The 16784-nt window shown below is 47.8% G+C and overlaps 1 protein-coding gene across 1 annotated transcript in view; it reads right to left on the reverse strand.

Annotated features, from left to right (window-relative positions):
- epha10 (EPH receptor A10) overlaps positions 1 to 16784 on the reverse strand; it is a gene marked incomplete at both ends in the record, with an annotated part of 180585 nt that overhangs the window by 43825 nt on the left and 119976 nt on the right. Inside the window, one exon of the mRNA XM_080526686.1 lies at positions 16246 to 16587. Within this exon, the coding sequence (XP_080382812.1) occupies positions 16246 to 16587 (342 nt within the window). The remainder of the gene's footprint in view (positions 1 to 16245; positions 16588 to 16784) is intronic.

The following is a 16784-nucleotide window of genomic DNA, read 5'->3' on the forward strand; positions in this document are numbered from 1 at the left end:
ATGTTAACAGGTTAGAGCAGCCATACAGCCCATGTTAACAGGTTAGAGCAGCCACACAGCCCATGTTAACAGGTTAGAGCAGCCATACAGCCCATGTTAACAGGTTAGAGCAGCCATACAGCCCATGTTAACAGGTAAGAACAGCCATACAGCCCATGTTAACAGGTTAGAGCAGCCATACAGCCCATGTTAACAGGTTAGAGCAGCCATACAGCCATGTTAACAGGTTAGAGCAGCCATACAGCCATGTTAACAGGTTAGAGCAGCCATACAGCCCATGTTAACAGGTTAGAGCAATTTCAATTTCAAGCACCTTTCAAGGACTTTCAAGACTCAATTCCCTCAAATTCAAGGACCCAACATATATATATATATTTTAGAGAGAGAGAGAGAGAGAGAGAGAGAGAGAGAGAGAGAGAGAGAGAGAGAGAGAGAGAGAGAGACAGAGAGAGACAGAGAGAGAGACACAGACAGACAGAGAGACAGAGAGACAGAGAGAGAGAGAGAGAGAGAGAGAGAGAGAGAGAGAGAGAGAGAGAGAGAGGGGAATTCAAGCACTTTCAATGACCCATGTCTATTTTCAAAAACTTTTAAGACCTTTTTTAAGTTCACAAACTTTCAAGGACTTCAAGGACCCGTGGGAACCCTGGCAGCAGTTCCGCCACGCACACGCGCTGCTGAGGTTGACACTCGCGGTCTGTTTTAGGGGTTATGACCAGTTTTGCCCCGATCGATCGGAATCGGCCGATAATCAGTCAAAATATGAGATCGGGGAAATCCAATAATGCTTTCTAGTCTCCGATCACACACACACACACACACACACACACACACACGGTAGAAACACGGCATACACACGGCATACACAAAGAGTTTTACAGAGGTGATCACTCATTTGAAACGAGAGTGAGTGTCTATCGAGGTAAAACCTTCCACTTTGTCATACAAATGGGAAACTGAGCCGCTGATATGGCTTAGTGAGAAAACCTAGGTGTGTGAGGATACATGTGTGTGTGTGTGTGTGTGTGCGTGTGTGTGTGTGTGTGTGTGTGTGTGTGTGTGTGTGTGTGTGTGTAAGGCCCCAGTATGAGGTAGGAGAGGAGAGGCAGCTGTCACCGGGTGTCAGCTCATCAACAAACCACCCGAGACAAATACACTCACCCACAGAGACACACACACTGTGAGAGACACACTGTGAGAGAGAGACACACTGTGAGAGACACACTGTGAGAGAGAGACACACTGTGAGAGAGACACACTGTGAGAGAGACACACTGTGAGAGAGACACACTGTGAGAGAGACACACTGTGAGAGACACACTGTGAGAGAGACACACTGTGAGAGACACACTGTGAGAGACACACACTGTGAGAGACACACTGTGAGAGAGACACACTGTGAGAGAGACACACTGTGAGAGAGACACACTGTGAGAGAGACACACTGTGAGAGAGACACACTGTGAGAGAGACACACTGTGAGAGACACACTGTGAGAGAGACACACTGTGAGAGACACACTGTGAGAGACACACACTGTGAGAGACACACTGTGAGAGAGACACACTGTGAGAGAGACACACTGTGAGAGACACACACTGTGAGAGAGAGACACTGTGAGAGAGACACACTGTGAGAGGGACACACTGTGACAGAGACACACTGTGAGAGAGACACACTGTGAGAGAGACACACTGTGAGAGAGACACACTGTGAGAGACACACACTGTGAGAGAGAGACACTGTGAGAGAGACACACTGTGAGAGGGACACACTGTGACAGAGACACACTGTGAGAGAGACACACTGTGAGAGAGACACACTGTGAGAGAGACACACTGTGAGAGAGACACACTGTGAGAGAGACACACTGTGAGAGAGACACACTGTGAGAGAGACACACTGTGAGAGAGACACACTGTGAGAGACACACTGTGAGAGAGACACACTGTGAGAGAGACACACTGTGAGAGAGACACACTGTGAGAGAGACACACTGTGAGAGAGACACACTGTGAGAGACACACTGTGAGAGAGACACACTGTGAGAGAGACACACTGTGAGAGAGACACACTGTGAGAGAGACACACTGTGAGAGAGACACACTGTGAGAGAGGGACACTGTGAGAGAGACACACTGTGAGAGAGACACACTGTGAGACAGACACACTGTGAGAGGGACACACTGTGAGAGAGACACCCTGTGAGAGGGACACACTGTGAGAGAGACACACTGTGAGAGAGACACACTGTGAGAGAGACACACTGTGAGAGAGACACACCCTGTGAGAGACACACTGTGAGAGACACACACTGTGAGAGAGACACACTGTGAGAGAGACACACTGTGAGAGAGACACACTGTGAGAGAGACACACTGTGAGAGGGACACACTGTGAGAGAGACACACTGTGAGAGACACACACTGTGAGAGAGACACACTGTGAGAGGGACACACTGTGTGAGAGACACACTGTGAGAGAGACACACTGTGAGAGAGACACACTGTGAGAGGGACACACTGTGAGAGAGACACACTGTGAGAGAGACACACTGTGTGAGAGACACACTGTGAGAGAGACACACTGTGAGAGAGACACACTGTGAGAGAGAGACACTGTGAGAGACACACTGTGAGAGACACACTGTGAGAGAGACACACTGTGAGAGACACACTGTGAGAGAGACACTCTGTGAGAGAGACACTGTGAGAGAGACACACTGTGAGAGACACACCCTGTGAGAGAGACACCCTGTGAGAGAGACACACTGTGAGAGACACACACTGTGAGAGAGACACACTGTGAGAGAGACACACTGTGAGAGAGACACACTGTGAGAGACACACTGTGAGAGGGACACACTGTGAGAGAGACACACTGTGAGAGGGACACACTGTGAGAGACACACACTGTGAGAGAGACACACTGTGAGACAGACACACTGTGAGAGACACACTGTGAGAGGGACACACTGTGAGAGAGACACACTGTGAGAGGGACACACTGTGAGAGAGACACACTGTGAGAGAGACACACTGTGAGAGAGACACACTGTGAGAGAGACACACTGTGAGAGGGACACACTGTGAGAGACACACTGTGAGAGGGACACACTGTGAGAGAGACACACTGTGAGAGAGACACACTGTGAGAGAGACACACTGTGAGAGAGACACACTGTGAGAGACACACTGTGAGAGAGACACACTGTGAGAGAGACACACTGTGAGAGAGACACACTGTGAGAGAGACACACTGTGAGAGAGACACACTGTGAGAGAGACACACTGTGAGAGAGACACACTGTGAGAGAGACACACTGTGAGAGAGACACACTGTGAGAGAGACACACTGTGAGAGAGACACACTGTGAGAGAGACACACTGTGAGAGAGACACTGTGAGAGACACACACTGTGAGAGGGACACACTGTGAGAGAGACACACTGTGAGAGACACACACTGTGAGAGAGACACTGTGAGAGAGACACACTGTGAGAGAGAGACACACTGTGAGAGAGACACACTGTGAGAGAGACACACTGTGAGAGACACACTGTGAGAGACACACTGTGTGAGAGACACACTGTGAGAGAGACACACTGTGAGAGGGACACACTGTGAGAGGGACACACTGTGAGAGAGACACACTGTGAGAGAGACACACTGTGAGAGAGACACACTGTGAGAGAGACACACTGTGAGAGAGACACACTGTGAGAGACACACACTGTGAGAGGGACACACTGTGAGAGGGACACACTGTGAGAGACACACTGTGAGAGAGACACACTGTGAGAGAGACATGAGAGAGACACTGTGAGAGAGACACTGTGAGAGACACACTGTGAGAGACACACACTGTGAGAGAGACACACTGTGAGAGAGACACACTGAGAGAGAGACACACTGTGAGAGACACACCCTGTGAGAGAGACACACTGTGAGAGAGACATGAGAGGGACACACTGTGAGAGAGAGACACTGTGAGAGAGACACACTGTGAGAGAGACACACTGTGAGAGAGACACACTGTGAGAGGGACACACTGTGAGAGAGACACACTGTGAGAGAGACACACTGTGAGAGACACACTGTGAGAGAGACACACTGTGAGAGAGACACTGTGAGAGAGACACACTGTGAGAGAGACACACTGTGAGAGAGACACACTGTGAGAGGGACACACTGTGAGAGAGACACACTGTGAGAGACACACTGTGAGAGACACGCTGTGAGAGAGACACACTGTGAGAGACACACTGTGAGAGAGACACACTGTGAGAGAGACACACTGTGAGAGAGACACACTGTGAGAGACACACTGTGAGAGACACACTGTGAGAGACACACTGTGAGAGAGACACACTGTGAGAGAGACACACTGTGAGAGAGACACACTGTGAGAGACACACTGTGAGAGAGACACACTGTGAGAGACACACACTGTGAGAGAGACACACTGTGAGAGACACACTCTATCAACACTCTGAGAGCAGGGGGCTTCTCTCACACACACACACACACACACACACACACACACACACACACACACACGTGTTACAACCAGACCAGAGTCCAGCAGGTTACTCTCATTAACTGAGAATATGTGTGTGTGTGTGTGTGTGTCTGTGTGTGTCTGTGTTTGTGTGTGTCTTTATGTGTGTGTGTATGTGTGTGTATGTGTGTCTGTATGTGTGTGTGTGTGTGTATGTGTGTGTGTGTGTGTGTCTGTATGTGTGTCTGTATGTGTGTGTGTGTGTGTGTGTCTGTGTTTGTGTGTGTCTTTATGTGTGTGTGTGTATGTGTGTGTGTGTGTGTATGTGTGTGTGTGTGTGTGTCTGTATGTGTGTGTGTGTGTGTGTGTGTGTATGGTCAATCTACAAAACACCCGAACAACCGTGTGAACACGGCATGTGTCTTTATAGACTCCAGTTATAAATTGAGGTAACCAATTAAAATTCTCATCACCGGGTGACAGAGCGTCTTAAGTGGCCGAGTCTCAGTCATGGAAAGTTGCTTGATGACTCAATTCAAGCCATCGCTTCTCATTAGGCGCTCCTAAAAAGGACGCACCCACACACACCCACCCACCCACACACACACACACACACACACACAGACACAGACACAGACACTCACACTCACACTCACATAGACACAGACACAGACACAGACACAGACACACACACACTCACACTCACATTCACACACACACACACACACACACACAGGTGTATGTAGGGGTGAGGGGTGGGGGTGAGGGGTGGGGGTGAGGGTGAGGGGTGGGGGTGAGGGGTAGGGGTGAGGTAGGGTGAGGGGTGGGGGTGAGGGGTAGGGGTGAGGTAGGGGTGAGGGGTGGGGGTGAGGGGTGGGTGAGGTAGGGGTGAGGTAGGGGTGAGGTAGGGGTGAGGGGTGGGGGTGAGGTGGGGGTGAGGGGTGGGGTGAGGGGTGGGGTGAGGTAGGGGTGAGGTAGGGGTGAGGGGTGGGGTGAGGGGTGGGGGTGAGGTAGGGGTGAGGTAGGGGTGAGGTAGGGGTGAGGGGTGGGGTGAGGTAGGGGTGAGGGGTGGGGTGAGGTAGGGGTGAGGTAGGGGTGAGGGGTGGGGGTGAGGTAGGGGTGGGGGTGGGGGTGAGGTAGGGGTGAGGTGGGGGTGAGGTGGAAGTCTATGAGAACATCGCATTTCAACACACACGGCCCCGATTTTAATCGCACGGCGAAAATTCGATTCCATTCATTTTGAATGGGACAAAGCACACGGCGTGCGAGTTTTGTCGCACTGTCACATTTTGCAAATGTTAGCTTCAAAATGAATGGAATCGAATTTTCGCCGTGCGATTAAAATCGGGGCCGTGTGTGTTGAGATGCGATGTTCTCATAGACTTCCATTCAAACTTCAAAATGGAATGTTGACGCGCAACAGAAATCGCACGCTGTGTGCATTGGCCTTTAGACATTTCTTTCAGACATATCTTACATCTATTAACATTCTAGTTTTCAGCTCTACATGCCAGCATGCTCTGAGGGGAAGGCCTGTTAGTTCATGAGAACTCTCTTTTAATTATAAGACCTGTCTGGTCTCTCTCACAGGGACATCTGGTCTCTCTCTCTCTGGTCTCTCTCTCTGGTCTCTCACACACAGGGATGTCCGGTCTCTCTCTCTGGTCTCTCTCTCTGGTCTCTCTCTCTCTCTGGTCTCTCTCTTTGGTCTCTCACACACAGGGATGTCCGGTCTCTCTCTCTGGTCTCTCTCTCTGGTCTCTCTCTCTCTGGTCTCTCTCTCTGGTCTCTCACACACAGGGATGTCTGGTCTCTCTCTCTGGTCTCTCTCTCTGGTCTCTCTCTCTCTGGTCTCTCTCTCTCTGGTCTCTCACACACAGGGATGTCTGGTCTCTCTCTCTGGTCTCTCGCTCTGGTCTCTCTCTCTGGTCTCTCTCTCTCTCTGGTCTCTCTCTCTGGTCTCTCTCTCTGGTCTCTCTCTCTGGTCTCTCTCTGGTCTCTCTCTCTGGTCTCTCTCTCTCTCTGGTCTCTCTCTCTGGTCTCTCTCTCTCTGGTCTCTCTCTCTGGTCTCTCTCTCTCTGGTCTCTCTCTGGTCTCTCTCTCTCTGGTCTCTCTCTCTCTCTGGTCTCTCTCTCTGGTCTCTCTCTCTGGTCTCTCTCTCTCTGGTCTCTCTCTCTCTCTGGTCTCTCTCTCTGGTCTCTCTTTCTCTCTGGTCTCTCACACAGGGATGTCTGGTCTCTCTCTCTCTGGTCTCTCACACAGGGATGTCTGGTCTCTCTCTCTCTGGTCTCTCTCTCTCTGCTCTCTCTCTGGTCTCTCTCTCTCTGCTCTCTCTCTCTGGTCTCTCTCTCGCTGGTCTCTCACACACAGGGATGTCTGGTCTCTCTCTCTGGTCTCTCTCTCTGGTCTCTCTCTGATCCCTCTCTCTCTGGTCTCTCTCTCTCTGGTCTCTCTCTCTCTGCTCTCTCTCTCTGGTCTCTCTCTCTGGTCTCTCTCTCTGGTCTCTCTGGTCTCTCTCTCTGGTCTCTCTCTCTCTGGTCTCTCTCTGGTCTCTCTCTCTCTCTGGTCTCTCTCTCTCTGGTCTCTCTCTCTGGTCTCTCTCTCTCTGGTCTCTCTCTCTGGTCTCTCTCTCTCTGGTCTCTCTCTCTCTGGTCTCTCTCTCTCTGGTCTCTCACACACAGGGATGTCTGGTCTCTCTCTCTGGTCTCTCTCTCTGGTCTCTCTCTGATCCCTCTCTCTCTGGTCTCTCTCTCTCTGGTCTCTCTCTCTCTGCTCTCTCTCTCTGGTCTCTCTCTCTGGTCTCTCTCTCTGGTCTCTCTGGTCTCTCTCTCTGGTCTCTCTCTCTCTGGTCTCTCTCTGGTCTCTCTCTCTCTCTGGTCTCTCTCTCTCTGGTCTCTCTCTCTGGTCTCTCTCTCTCTGGTCTCTCTCTCTGGTCTCTCTCTCTCTGGTCTCTCTCACACAGGGATGTCTGGTCTCTCTCTCTCTCTCTCTGGTCTCTCTCTCTCTCTGGTCTCTCTCTCTCTCTGGTCTCTCACACAGGGATGTCTGATCTCTCTCTCTCTGGTCTCTATCACAGGTCTGTTGACACTCAGAGTTAAAAGTCGTCTGTGATCCGTCTGACACACAGACCCAGTATCCTGTCAACAGAAACTAAAACGTACAGTAAAAGCAACTTCTCTGACACACGTGCACACACACACACACACACACACACACACACACGCTCTCACACACACATATACACACACACACACACACTCTCACACACATGCATGCACGCACACATGCACACACACACACACACACACACACACACACACACACACACACATACACACAAATGTGCGCTACATCCCACCCCTGGTTGTCCCTGCTCCTCTCCCTTTCCACACAATCCCCTCCCCTCCCCTCCCCTCCCCTCTCCCCTCCTCTCCTCCCCCTCCCCCTCTCCCCCGGCCTGCCCCTCTCCTCTCCTCCCCCTCTCCTCTCCCCCCCCTCCCCTCCTCCCCCTCTCCCCCGGCCTGCCCCTCACCCCTCAGTAGGAGCCCAGAGCGTGGGTCTCCACAGGCTCAGGGCATCTAAAGCAGACAAAGTAAATCCTCTGAAGATATTGAAATGTCAATCCCTGACCCACAGCTCTCCTCCCCCCCCTCCCCCCCACCTCTCCATCCCTCCTCCTCCTCCCGCTCTCCTTGCTCCCTGCGTGTTCATCTAAAGGGCTTTAAATATGCCACTGGAGGATAAGCCACTGGGTTGGCTACTATTTTGGGGCTGGGGGGGATTTGGTGGACATGGTTTGGGTGCGCACACACACACACACACACACACACACACACCGTGGGCAGAGAAGTGATCCCAATTCACAACACACACACAACCTTACGCCCTTCCTATCCCTCTATCCCTGCTTTCACATCCCCTTCTCTTTCTATCCCTCTATCTCCTTCTCTTTTTATCCCTCTATCATCATAGGAATATGAGCATGAGGACCTGGAACAGTTCACGTCGTCGGTTCTGAACCACATGGTGAACTGCACCAACTCAGCCACCGTGGACAAACGTGTCCGGGTCTACCCCAACACGAAGCCATGGATGACTGAGAAGGTCCGACAACTGCTCAAGGAGAGGAACAACGCCTTCTCAGCCAAGGACAAACTGCTGTATAACACCACCAGGGCTAACCTAAACCGTGGCATCCGGGAGGCCAAGGCAGACCACAGAGAGAAGATTGAGGAATGCTTCCTGAGCAACGACTCCAGGCGGGTGTGGCAGGGGGTTCAGCACATGACAAACTTCAGAGCCAACAGGCTCAAAGCCGCAGAGGACGACCCCCTGCTGGCGGAAGAGCTGAAATCCTTCTACGCCCGGTTCGACGAGGGGCGAACAGAGGTAAACACAACACAAACACCACTCTCTCCAGCTCTCAGCAGCCTCACCCTCACAGAGCATGAAGTGAGACGCGTGCTGAAGGCGGTGGACCCCAGAAAAGCCTCAGGGCCGGACGGCGTCCTGGGACGGGTGCTGAGGGACTGCGGGGTTTTCACCAAGATCTTCAACCAGTCCTTGTCCCAGGCCACCATCCCACCCTGCCTGAAAACCTCAACAATCATCCCAGTCCCGAAGAAAAGCACGGTGAGCTGCCTAAACGACTACCGCCCGGTGGCACTCATACCAATCATCATGAAGTGCTTCGAGAAACTGGTCCGGGCCCACATAGTCACATTCCTCCCGCCCAACCTGGATCCATACCAGTTCTCCTACAGAGCCCACAGGTCCACAGAGGACGCCATCGCGACGACTCTCCACTCCACCCTATCCCACCTGGAGGGGGGGAACAGCTACGTGAGACTGCTCTTTGTGGACTTCAGCTCTGCTTTTAACACTATCCTTCCAGACAGGCTAGTGACCAAACTACTAGACCTGGGACTATCACACTCCATCTGCGCATGGATCAAGGACTTCCTGTCTGACCGCCTTCAGAGGGTGCGGGTGGGCTCCCACACCTCCACAGCCCTCAGACTCAGCACTGGGTCCCCCCACTGGGTACCCTGCAGGTAGTGGGCTGAGGGAGAGCCTCGTAGTTATAAGGAGGAGGACTGTGCTCATATGTGACGGCAGCTGGAGTAGCCCTAAACCAGTCGAACACGGCAAAGCCTTCAGATCTCTCGTCAAGGTATTTCTGATCTAAAAGTCCGATTTGTTCTTCTCCATCATACGCAACTTGAAGTTTTGAAGTACCCACTCATTCTTTTTTTTAACCGTTTTCATTTAATTAAATATGTGCAGTTAGTCAGCAAAATAAGCTTGTTTTACATGGAATCTGAGAGTTTTTTCCGAGGTGCTTGGGGGCGGGGGCGCGCTTGGGGTAAAGAACAATGTTTGGTTTCATTCGGTGTGATTGGCTGTTGAGCTAAATTGAGGTAGCCTATAGCTGAGCGAGGAGGAGCGATAAAAGGGCACATGCTTCCAGAGTTGCCAACTTCGCGACTTTCCAGACCCCCTTGGCGTCAAAAGCGACCAGCGACAAACCTAGCTACTTTTTCTGGTGATTTGGGGAATTACTGTAAAGCATCTCTATCTGTTACTGTGGTCTTGTTACTTTCTAAAACAATCGCATAGCACTTTATGCTTTCCTTATATATATATATATTTTTTTTTTTACTGTTCAGGATCAGCAGCCTCGTTCTCCATTCCTACAAGGAGCATGGTGCACTACCACGCCAAGATGTTCAACCATATGGAAGATGTTTAACACGTCTTTTTATCCATTAACGATTATCTTATTAAATGTTTTATCTATGTATTTCTTACATTTGCTTTTTATTCATTGTCATTGTTATTTCTCTTGCACTTTGAATTGCCCTTGTTGTATGAAATGTGCTCTACAAATAAACTTGCCTTGCCTTGCCTTGAAGGGGAGAGAACGGGAATGACCTCAACTGTGTCAAGCATCTCAACTGTATCTGTAAGAAAGAGCCTGAATGATAACCTGCAGCTCACAGTCTCTTCCTCTCTCTCTCATCATGCTTTATATCGCTTGCATTCCCCTGGAATTCTCATGATTTCTCTGTAGTTTTTTTGTCCTCTGAACTGGATGTGAGAGAGGGTTAGAGAAGGGTCAGGAGAGGGTACAAGTGAGACAGAGGGAGAGACAGAGAGACAGAGAGACAGAGAGATAGAGAGAGACAGAGAGCAAAAGTAAGAGAAGTAAGAACAATGAGCAAGAAAGGTGGAGAGGGAGACACACACAAACAAACACACAAAGAAAGAGCGAGGGGGGGACAGAAAAAGAGAGAGTGAGACAAAAGCAGTAAGAGAGCGGAGGCAGCTGTTCATCTGTTCAAAGCCACTAATGCAATATTCATAAAGGTCAGTTGTGTGTTTTATGGCATATTGTCTCTGGGTACACCAAGGGCGTTAGGGCGCTTAACCTTCTGGGGAGGCTGGTCACGCTTTCTGCTCCTCTCCTAGTCCACGTGCCACACACACACACACACACACACACACACACACACACACACACACACACACACACACACACACACACCAGAACTTTCCACAAACAGTCAGATCATCACCAAACAAGAGTTCTAGAGTCAAAAGAGAAATTCTGTAGAGAAACCAACAGCACACAGTAAAATGTGGACTTACTTATATAGATAACTTACATAGATTGAATTATATAGACTGACTTATATCTATGACTTATATAGATGATAGACTGATGTATATAGGACTGACTTATATAGACTGATGTATATAGGACTGACTTATATAGACTGATGTATATAGGACTGACTTATATAGACTGCCTTATATAGACTGACTTATATAGACTGACTTATATAGATGACTTGTATAGATGACTTATATAGACTGACTTATATAGATGACTTATATAGATGACTTGTATAGATGACTTATATAGACTGACTTATATAGACGACTTATATAGATGACTTGTATAGATGACTTATATAGACTGACTTATATAGATGACGTAATAGACTGACTCATATATATGACGTATATACTGACTTACTGTATATAGATGACTTATATAGACTGACTTATATAGATGACTTATATAGATGACTTATATAGATGACTTATATAGATGACTTATATAGACTGTGTTATATATGACTGACTTATATAGTCTGACTTATATAGACGACTTATATAGACTGACTTATATAGATGACTTATATAGACTGACTTATATAGACTGACTTATATAGATGACTTATATAGACTGACTTATATAGACTGACTTATATAGATGACTTATATAGACTGACTTATATAGATGACATATATAGATGACTTATATAGATGACTTGTATAGATGACTTATATAGACTGACTTATATAGACTGACTTATATAGATGACTTATATAGACTGACTTATATAGATGACGTATATAGACTGACTCATATAGATGACGTATATACTGACTTACTGTATATAGATGACTTATATAGACTGACTTATATAGATGACTTATATAGACTGACTTATATATACTGACTTGTATAGATGACTTATATAGTGCCTTATTCCAAAGCACTTTACAATGGCCTCTCATTCACCCATTCACACACCAATGGCAGCAAGTTACCATGCAAGGCGCCAGCCTGCTCATTGAGAGTAATTTGGGGTTCAGTGTCTTGCCCAAGGACACCTCGACATGTGGCCACCCGGGGTTGAACTGCCGATCTGCCGACCTTGTGATGATTAGACGCTGGCTCTACCTCCTGAGCCACAGCCTCCCACAATGAAACAGTGCAACAGAAAAACAGATTTAAAAAGCCTTCTCAAACCCGCACCACTAACCCAACAGCCCCCCCCCCCAACCACTAGGAGGAGGAGGAGATTGAAAATGAGGGGAGGGAGGGAGGGAGGAAGAGAGGGATAGGAGGAGGAGGAGATTGAGAATGAGGGGAGGGAGGGAGGAAGAGGGGGATAGGAGGAGTTCCACACGCAGCTTTCCAAGGATGCCGGGTCTTTTAACCTTGAGGTGTAGTTTTCCCCGCTGACTGATTGATGGTTCCCTGGCCTCGGCGGGGGGGGGGGGGGGGGGTTGAGGGAGCGTTCTACAGAGTGAATTATCTTAAATTATGCACAGGGCGATAAACAGCCTTTTATGCGTCTCTCCCTCTTAATGTATACATGTCCGTGGCGCTCAGAGTCACACCACAGAACAGACCTCCACCTCCAGGACCACAGAACAGACCTCCACCTCCAGGACCACAGAACAGACCTCCACCTCCAGGACCACAGAGATGTATGTCTAAATTAGCTGGGTGGTTGGGAGGAGAGAGAGAGAGAGAGAGATACCAAAGTTGGGGACCTCAGTGGCCTCTGGGCCCTCCCCACCCCTGCACCTGTCTGTCTGCCTGCCTGCCTGCCTGCCTGCCTGTCTGTCTGTCTGTCTGTCTGTCTGTCTACTTGCCTGTCTGTCTACCTGATGCCTCTACCTCTTAAGTGTCTCAGTACATGGAGAGGTTACATTACTCTGACTGAACTCATCTTGACATTGAGAACTTGTTATTTCAGGGCCAAGAGAATGCGATGTTGCTTTATCTAAGAGATAATACAATGTTCCTTTATCTCAGAGAGAATACAATGTGACCCTAAGTTGAAGTGTTGTGAAGTGTACCCACTGTGTATCAGTGAACTTGTTAGTGCTTGTGTTTTCAAAGCAACGCTCCGTATACTGTAGTTGTTTTGCATTATAAACCCACTTTCACAAACATTCACATACATTATTTTTGTTGAAAGAAGAGAGTTTCAAATTCAAGGTACAGTACTTTCAAGGGACCCCCAGCCACCCCAATCAGAAGCTGTTGGAGCTACTACCGTGGAGGAAACGGTGCCGTAGCCTCGGGGCTAAAACCCAGAGGCTGACAAACAGCTATTTCCCCCAAGCAATCAGGCTCGTGGGGAAATGCACCGGAAGGGTGCAAGAGTCTGCCACCCCTCAGCCAACCCCACGCACACTGCGGATATGAACATATTATTACAGTATTATATACTGGATTACTTGTATACCATTGGATTCATTTACTACTATACTGTTTTGTATTATATTGCATTTCATATCATCGTACTCTTTCATCAATCTTCATTGTCACTACATAACTGTCACTAAATAACCATGTTTAATCACTACATTTGATTAATACAGATGAGTTTTCTGATGAGTAATTGTCCTGTTTGACATTACAGCCTGAGTTTTGTTTGGGAAATGAGGGGATTTTGTTTGAAACGTTCTCTGTCCATGTTTCTGCAAACATTTACAAACATTTACAAACGGAATAACGGCTGCACTTTCAACCACACACGTGTCAGTGCTGATTTCAAGGTCATGTAACTACCACGCTAGATTTAAAAAAAAAAGTGAAAAATGATTGACAGAAGTAGTTTGCATTAAGCAAGGGTTTGTCATTGCAGTATACTTTCAGAAAGTACAGTAGTAGTATACTCTCTAGGAATTTTTATTTATTTATTTAGCCTTTATTTAACCAGGGTCAGTCCCATTGAGATACAATGGTCTCTTTTCCAAGGGAAGCCTGGCCAAGACAGCAGCTTAAAAATACAAAGTGTCAACAGTTAAAACAAACAGCACAATTACAGAATAAAACAACACCTGATCAACAACAAGAACATAGACAAAATACAATTTGATCAGAGCAATAGGATAAAAATAATGGGACTTTCATATAAAATATAAAATATAAAAGAGGAGCAAGAACGATATGAATAAATAAATAAAGGGATGAAAATAAAAATCACACCCAGGTGGAGAACAAACAGGAAAGATGAGCAATGGGATTCCAAACCCAGCACGAGGACGCACGGAATGCAAAACATGAACATGGAAATAGTTGGTTAATGTACTCCCACATAATATGATTGAATATTCTTCATTATTAGAGCTGTATTTACAGTATCTTATGAGTAGCTTTCCAGCTTTAGTAGCTTGCTATGTTTGTCTCGAGGTATTTTCGTTGTTTTTTAAAAATCATTTAATCATTTGTTTTATTGCTTGTGTGAAGTGCTTGTTCCCTTTTTAATGAATTACGCAGGCTGTTTATTTGCTGTGTTATGCAATATTCTACCAAATGTACTGTGAAGCACTTTGTGACTGCTGTCTTAATAAGTGCTATACAAATAAATAAAAGTTTAAGTTAAGGTTAAAGTTGTCATGGTATTCTTTGATTGTGATGCGATCACTTTACCAGCGTATTCATGACTGCATAGACATTACATTGTAAGTATACTGTATTTAAAAAAGATATATGTACATAGTGAAAACAGATACATTTGAATACTCTTGAATCCCACTTACATAAAAGTCAAATAAATCAAAATTGGAAGCTAAAACTGACACATTTTACATTCAGTAAACATTCAGTTACATACAAGTAGTGATTCTGACAGAAAAAAGTGAATAGATGATGATGATGGAGCCAGTAACAACTTGCGTTACATCCTGCACATTGCTGGTTCAAACATCGCTGGTTCAAACAGTGCTATGGACAACAATTAGCAAATAATTGTTGCTAATAAAGTTAAGCACTCAAAGTTAATGCCTAAACCTGCCTGAGTATTAATAAAGATTAACTTCTTACATTCGTCTTAAGACACGCAAATCAACGTACACTCATAGTGTATGTCTGAAGTTCTCTTAAAACAACGTGTCAACCAGGACACACAACTGGGAACGTGTACTCTCATGTTTAAGCACACCATTTAATTAGGAGACTGAGTTGATTATCCTATAAAATCCAGTGTGCGCACACGCACACACGTGCACACACGTGCACACACGTGCACACACACACACACACACACACACACACACACACACACACACACACACACACACACACACACACACACACACACACACACACACACACTGTTATCTGAAGCCCATGCTGTGCTTGGCCAGATGTTGAAGCACAATTTGTAATTGGTCAGCATTTAACCCAGAGACACATACACACACAACTGTGTCACACACTTCTAGTTAAACATTTTCTTGAAGACATCATGAGAACTTTCCTTAAAGTGCTGCCGTTTTCATTCCAAATTTGCATGAATAAAACAACTCCATTCATAATGCATCATATTTTCCTTTTTTCTAATGAGCAATTAGAGTACGAAACACGCCGTCTTAAGAAGCTTCTCTTCCTCAACATAATGTAGCGAATGAAAACTATTTCACAGACACTCTGTGCTTGTGAAATATGAGCAGAGTCATCAGACGTACAGGGAGGGAGTGTGTGTGTGTGTGTGTGTGTGTGTGTGGTGTCGTTTCACAGTTGAACTAACGCTGCAGCGTTGGTGTCGTGTATGGTGAAAGGAACGCTTTGCAGAGTGCTTTTTTAAAGCCTCTGGCTAATGGCTTTGTGAAGGGTCCTGATGAAAATGAGATGCCTCCGCTGCTAGTCTCTTAGCTGGTCTCTGTGTGTCGCGCTGGGTGTGTGTGTGTGTATGTGTGTGTGTGTGTGTGTGTGTGTGTGTGTGTGCGTGCATCCATAACCTCCCCGGTGGGAGCCTAGAGGTTAGAGAGGGCAATCGGAATGTCGCTGGTTCGATCCCAGGAGGATGCCAGGAGGGAGCTGCATGTGCCCTTGAGCAAGGCACTTAACCCCTAATCGCTCCAGGGGTGCCGAATATGACTAACCTGGGAGTCTAACCTGGGTCTAACCTGGGTCTAACCTGGGCTCACCTGGCAGGCTGGTAGACACGTTGACCTGGGCGTAGAACCTCTTGCTGGGCAGCAGCTCTGACACTCCGTTGAGGGCCTCCACGGTGAAGGAGTAGTTGGCGTTGGCCAGCAGGTTGACCACGGTGACCGTGCGCTCCGTCAGACCGCCCTGCTGGGGCACGAAGCCCACGCTGGCCCCGCACGCCTCCCAGCGGCCCCCCGCCCCCCCCGCCACGCAGCGGCGACAGCCCACGCTGTAGGTCAGATCCGCACGGCCCCCCGCGTCCGAGGGAGCGGCCCACTCCAGGATCAGCGTGGACTGCTTCAGGGTGAACGCCAGGTCTCTGGGAGGAGAGGGGGGACCTGACAAAGAGAGAAAAGAGAGAGATATAGAAATCACATTTCTGGTTAACACTAGGACAGCCGTGCCTATTTCACCTGCTCTTAGCGCCGCCTCGGGAATGGGAAGCTGCTACTGACACACAAAGACCACTAGTTGGCGCCTCTTGTAAATTAGCCTGCTTCCTACATAGAAAAACTGCAAAATAGCTTCATACTAG

The sequence above is a fragment of the Nansenia antarctica genome, assembly GCF_963989245.1.
Source record: "Nansenia antarctica genome assembly, chromosome: 3".
In the NCBI taxonomy this organism is placed as follows: Eukaryota; Metazoa; Chordata; class Actinopteri; order Argentiniformes; family Microstomatidae; genus Nansenia; species Nansenia antarctica.